Source organism: Hemiscyllium ocellatum, chromosome 9, assembly GCF_020745735.1.
Source record: "Hemiscyllium ocellatum isolate sHemOce1 chromosome 9, sHemOce1.pat.X.cur, whole genome shotgun sequence".
In the NCBI taxonomy this organism is placed as follows: Eukaryota; Metazoa; Chordata; class Chondrichthyes; order Orectolobiformes; family Hemiscylliidae; genus Hemiscyllium; species Hemiscyllium ocellatum.
The window spans coordinates 71406050-71412805 of record NC_083409.1 but is presented as its reverse complement, the minus strand read 5'-3'; the positions used below and the strand labels follow the sequence as shown (position 1 = coordinate 71412805).

Sequence of the window (6756 nt, the reverse complement as noted above, 5' to 3'; positions counted from 1 at the left end):
TGGGAGTGCTATTTGGAATACAAAGCATCTTCTTAAAACATTATATAAACGGTACAGTTTATATCGCAATTGCTTGGAGCAGATTGGGCGTACTCAAAACTTGATTAGCAAAATGTAGGCGAACCTTCAAGGCGCTGAAGAATTCTCATGCTTTTTATTGCTCGGGTCGACAGCTTTACCTTCACTCCCCCATAATGAGGAGTGAATAACGACTATTGTTTATTTTTAGAACCTGCTGTCCAAATGTTTCATGTACAATTTAAAGCTATTATTTACTTTACCACATTTTCAATAATTTGTTGCCCACCCTCCTTTACGACCCCAAACGGATAACAACTTATTTTATCGATTCGAAAGTGGGAAAAATGAAAAAGCTGGTTTGCCCAAGACAGCTCTCGAACGTACAAACAGAAGTATAGTCTCTCTTTTGAAAACTGTATCTGTTGCCGACAGACTATTTTAAAACCCATTGCAATTACCAGTGGAAATAATTAATAAAGTGTTACTTACCCAGAATTCAACGTCGGAGTTACTCAGTAATTACATCATCACGATCACGACTGCCTGCAAAAGAAAGTGGAATTTCACCTTTAGTTACTGTTGTTAACTGCACCAACGTCTCCAAACAACGCCCGGTATAAACTAAAGAATGAAGTTGCTGTTTAAGTTTAGTTTGGGTCTCAGTTGTACCTGTAAGATACTGTTGTAGTTTGCACTTCGTTATTTTGGAAGGTTCAGGTGGACACTAGGTAACAGTAACCAGAGCCAATCAGGAGTGTGCTTTCAGCCGCGTGCCATTCGGCCAATCGCAGGCGCCACATGTTGTCAATTTCAATCTAATGAAAACGTAACGAGCAACAATAGATAGAGCGCGGGAGTGGACTCATTGAACCTCTGTATCCAGCAGCATTAATGCTAATACCGTCCATATCATCGCCTTCTCCCACACCGATCTTAGCGCCTCTCCTAATCTTCCCTGCGCATTAATACGTGGTTGTTGCAACAGTTTCCAGCACAGTAGTTTGAGATTGAAAATTAAGACAAGAATTTGACATTTAGCAGCAATCTATTCTTAAGTAATGGAATTGCGCACGGAGCTCTCGACTAGCCAGACTACTCCGACAGCAATACCTGTTTCAGTGTCCGGGACTCTCCTTCGTGCTCCGCCTCTGCTCCTACGTGCCACCGAAAAGTATCCCAGGACTCCCAAGTGCGCCCGCTGTAGAAACCATGGGGTCGTCTCCGCTCTGAAGGGCCACAAACGCTACTGTCGCTGGAAGGATTGCATGTGCGCGAAGTGTACCCTGATCGCTGAAAGGCAGAGAGTGATGGCGGCTCAGGTAGCCCTGAGAAGGCAACAGGCGCAGGAAGAAAACGAAGCCCGGGAGCTGCAACTTTTGTACGGGACGGCGGAAGGATTGGCCATTGCAGCTGCCAACGGCATGATCCCATCCCGATCTTCTTACGATGTGTTCGGCTCGGTCTGTTCCGAGGGTAACACAGGTAACAGCTTCTCCCAAAGTTTGTAAAACTTTTATCTAGCCCACTGTCAGCTCCTTGCTCATGTTTACAGTAGTCCGCGTAGCTCTGTTCAGCTTAGTAAGGTCGATCGATAAATTCGAGAATGAACCCGGATTTGGGGGAAGGTTTCTGCCGCAAAACCTTGTTCACTTCAGATCGTGGTAATAATATATTCACAATTAACCCGCGCGCCGCGTACAATTACATATTTTCCAAATAATTAAATAGTAACCGTTAAAGTCAAACTTATAAATACAATGCTGCTCGGAAGAACGTTTCATTTGAAGATGTGGGTAACTCCACCGTGTCCTGGCCTCGGCAATCCCTGAATCCTCCAGGCCTCAGACACACGGTGTAGGGAGTTAGATGTAAAACCTGGATTAGGAAACGCAGTTTTAAAATGTAAACCTTCACCCACTGACGATTTAGAGAAAAGAAGTCTTCTGTGAAAACTGGTATGTGACTTGTTTGTTTTTGTTTTGGAGAATTACACTTTTCGGATTGCGGTTGTCTTTACTTCAGAAAGCATTCAATTCAATTTCTCGCATACAGATCACAATTATTTGTACTATTTTGTGTAGTCATGGAAATAGAATGGGAATAATTCTTATTTAAATAACTAGCATGTATCAAATGATGGCGATATTCAGGGACAACTTAACAACATTTGTTTATTTTAAAATTGATAACAAGAAAACAGTATCACTAAACAATTCCACGAAAGACAATTTAGCAAACAATTATACTGTCATATTATTGGGGAATTGGCTTATTTAGCAATAATTGATACAACAAATTGTGACCCCACAACTTCTGTCTGTCTCTGCTCTTCATATTTGCTTTTTGCCTTTTGTTTAACCAGAGAAGGCACTTATGAGACCCTTAGAATTAAAAAGCTTTATTCAATTGAAAGTAACGATTAAGAAGCAAAATAATTAACATCTTATAAAAAGCGTTTAAACGAACCACCAGTAACTGAGGAACAGTTTCAGCGTCCAGACTTGTTTTGGATATATAACATTAAACTATAATATTCTGATGTGGTCACATGTCAAATACAATTCCTGGTGCCAAATTGTTGGTTGTCAAGTATCGACTCGTGCACGCCACCAGAAATTTCCAAAATTCCATTGTCTCTTCGTTATCCTTATTTTCAACTGGAATGTTTTTGTATTGAATGCAATTATAACTGTTCAACAATGACTTCATTTTTTTAAAAAAACCTTCAATTTGCATTATCACAGTTTAAGATCTTTTTAAATCTCTTGATTTGCAGAAACTAAACTCCAGAAGTATGAATTATTTCAAAAGAGTTTGATGCCGCGGGCTGGTACTCCTCAGCAGTCCTTAGTGAAGCCGATCCCGGGTGACAGTGAGCCGGGAGCGGGTAGTGTCCCTGGCACCTCGTCGCCAGACGTTCGCCATGGATCAGGATCAGAGAACGGAGATGGAGAATCCTTTCTTAGTTCTCCCATCTGTAAAGTTCTTAAAGAAGGACAGGATAGCCCAAGGACCATCACGCCGCTGGGCTCTGACTCTGGGTCAGAGACAGAAAAGGATGAAAGAGACGGTACCCCTTCCACAGGTGCCCGCCAGAGGACTCCAATTGAAATTCTAACCCGGGTTTTCCCCTCACACAAGAGAAGTGTTCTAGAGCTGGTCCTGCAAGGTTGCGGAGGGGACGTTGTCCAAGCCATCGAGCAGATTCTGAACAATAGAGAGCAAGAAAAGGTTTCCGAAGAAACTTGGCACCGTGATAGGACTCATCAGGCTGTCCAAGGACCTACATCACATCGACCTCTGGTAGCTGGGGCGGTGCCCCCTGCCATTGGGACGCTGGGCAACAGGTCAGCTTTTTCACCACTGCAGCCTAACGCGGCCCATTTTACTACAGATCCCAACGCCTATGCCATCGGACCACATCTAGGACTCAATCCTCTTCGCTTAGCGTATTCGGCCCATAGTCGGGGACTTGCTTTCATGACACCTTATTCAACGACGGGCCTTGTCCCAACACTGGGCTTTCGTCCACCAATGGATTACGCCTTCAGCGACCTCATGCGAGATAGGTCCAACTTGCACAAAGATCAAGTGTACACCAATGGACTTTACGGATCAGTTGTAAATAGTAACCCGGATAAACAGTAAGTTGCAACACTCTCTCAGGCGTCTTAAAATTTGACAAAGCACTGGCCCGAATTGTTCGAAACTGTCCCGTGCCTACGTGATGATTATAGAACATGCATTGGAGAAAGTTAAATATTTAATAATAAACATGATTGTACAATAAAAGTGCTGACGTGCAATTTTGTTAACGGTATACTTCGCTGGTATTGTAATTCATAGCCATACTCACGGAATTCCTTTTTGATTATTGTGTACGTAGATACGAGTGTAATGTCTATAAGGAAAACTGACTTAATTCTAAATTATTAATGTAATATGTAGAAAAAAGTTATTCACATGGAACAGCGGAAAGCGCTCTTACGTACCTTTGTAAAGGTGCAGATTAAATATATAATAGACTTTTGAGCTGGGACTTGCTTTGCGACTGTTTCTTTCAAGTAGACTTTGGCAAATATGTATATATCAAACGTAAGGGTAACTAACTGCATTTGTAACTGTACGTAGGCAAAGGCTACAGCAGACGGTAGTATAATGTTCAGTCATCTATTTACATTGTATATAGAAGCTTGGTACTGGTCTGTGTTGATTCTAGCATTTATTTTCATGTAAACAGTCAAAGTTATGTGTTTGCATTTGATAGAAATAAAAGTTATTTTGTAAACAAATTCCTGGACACGCATTTTGATTTAAATATTTAACCAAAGCTGACAGCACAATAATATTTCGAAATTACACCGTTCTTGTCGATGAGAATAAATCTGAAATATTTAGTTGTGGTCATCGAAACTCCAGAGTCGAAAGAAACATTGCAGCAAATTTCTGATTTCAGCCAATGCATAAAATTGGTGAGGTGTTGGCTTTTCAGGAGTATTAAGAATTGTTTACAAAACTAGTGAAGAGAAAAGGACCCGTGAAATGTCTGATGTTTGTAACTCAGACCGAAGAATACATCCTAGTGACATTAAAGCTTTATGACCGTCTACATACGATCAAGAATGGCTCGCTGCATTGAATTAAGATTGCATAACTCATCAAACTCGTAACCATGGCAACCTAATCCTGCTAAACGGCACTCTGGCTGAGTTGATCTATTTACTTTCTTGCATCAAGTATAACTAGGTAAACATGATGTCTAAAAGGACAATGTTCAAATTGCACATACCGCTCATATACTGATGCCCAGAAAGGGACGGATGAAACTTGTTCAAACAGGGAAATTTCTATAAACTGCACGGATGAATTTCTGCCTCATTTTTTAAATGTCCAGTTTATATAGTTTCAGACAAATATTGCTGTTTATGTTGTTTTAAAAAATGCAGCACATTCTGCGCCATTTTACTAGACTCCATAATAATCACGTCATTTCATCCAACTCACATTTTTGCAGGCAATATGACTAAAGTTTGTCCGGATCTTTCAGGCAGTGAAACATAATATGGCTACAATACAATGATTTAATAAACGGAGCTTTAATAACAAGCTAATTTGATTGGGCTGCCTAATTCCACTTTAATTGAAAAAAAAACTGTATTTAAGATGGTAGCAGCATGTCTGTACCAGGAAAGTAGCCAACATCTGAACAAACCCCCACAGCTGAATTTGTTCAGGATGAGTTTGTATATCTGGGATTACGACCATGGGCGTTAGGATACACAGGACTGCCACCGCGGTTATGTAAGGTCACAACATTTGGTTTTTCGTTAGGTCTCTCTCAGACTGCAGGTTATTACAGACAGCACTGAAAGTTTCACCTACTTAAACTCGAACGTTGATACGAATCTGACTTTCACCACATCCGGCTCTGGAAAGAACAAACCTTCAACCTTTTTGATGCCACTTTGTTTAATTAATTGCAAACATATTTACATTGATAAACGAGGCATTACTAAACGTAAGATTGTGGGAATATCGACTCGATATATTCCAGAAATACTTACAAGCGTGACAATCCGCCCTCCGCCCAAGTACCTCGCTCACATGTAAAGCTAGCGTTTTACGTCATCAAAATTGCTTAGAAAGATGGATTCAAATGATAAGTCATTTAACGTCAAACCTTAAAATAGTTAGAAGCCACAATGTCGTTACTTGTTCAGTAGTTTTAAAGATTAAGAAAAGCGTAAGCTATTAAAGGTTAGGATATTTATTATTCATACATTTTTAATATTCAGTGAAAATCGGAACAAAACTGATTGTCTCCATTTCATCAAAGCGTGGAGAAGGGATGTAAATGTCATTCGAAGGGACTTATTCCTTGAAATATATTTAACTTCTTGATGCGTATTTGGAGAATGCGCTGAAAAATTATAATTACAAGTACAATATCAATATTAAATAATTCCGAGGCAAATATAATGCCGGTTGACTGACTCTAGAGTTTAAAGAGGAGATGGTCTGGACAGAGTATTCGCAATGCCGTCACTTGTAGAAGAAAACACTTTATAAATTTAGATGGCCGATAAAACTGCCTTATACAATACATATCTCTTTTGCTTCCCTCGAAGACTCGCGTTACATTGTTCGCATTTAATTAAATGGCAAAATTTGTAACAATAATCCAATCAATGCGTTTTAGCATTTTAAAATCATGGTTATTTAAATTATTTAATAATTTGGGTAGTAACTCGTGATAAAACGCAAACTGACCCGAAAGCGGCTGGTGAAATATTTGAATGTCCTGGATTATGAATCAATATTAAGCATTTGAATTGACGAAACCGACAACTAGAAACAAATTTCACACAAAGTGTTCGGTTTCCTAACAGGTCAGACAAAGTCACTGGTTAGAACTGAAATGTGCGACTGCATCAATTACGATATTTGCTCATAGAAGATCTAGGAACAAACAGGAAAAGAAGTTTCTAAATGCCCAAGGCAGTTACATACAATACTAACTCATTGCTTTTCAGATGAAATTCCTTCCGATTTTGCATTATTGTGAGCAATATACCTATTTAGGTTTGTTTTCCTACAAAAATCACTTAGAATCGGTTTTCCATTTTTAAAAAAAAAGCGTTTTGTGAGTTTTATACGAGATCCTTCAGCTAAGAAAAAAACTAAGGCCTAGTTTCTCACAAAGTAGTATCGACTAAAGAGCGAGCTTTTCAGTGA

At 39.7% G+C, this 6756-nt stretch overlaps 1 protein-coding gene across 1 annotated transcript; it reads left to right on the top strand.

The window, feature by feature from the left end:
- The first annotated feature begins 1079 nt into the window (after window positions 1–1079).
- Window positions 1080–3780, top strand: dmrta2 (DMRT-like family A2). The gene is made up of 2 exons (XM_060829822.1): window positions 1080–1503; window positions 2798–3780. Exons 1-2 carry the CDS (start codon window positions 1080–1082, stop codon window positions 3667–3669), a joined length of 1296 nt encoding a protein of 431 aa, XP_060685805.1. The 3' UTR covers window positions 3670–3780.
- The last annotated feature ends 2976 nt before the right edge of the window (window positions 3781–6756 follow it).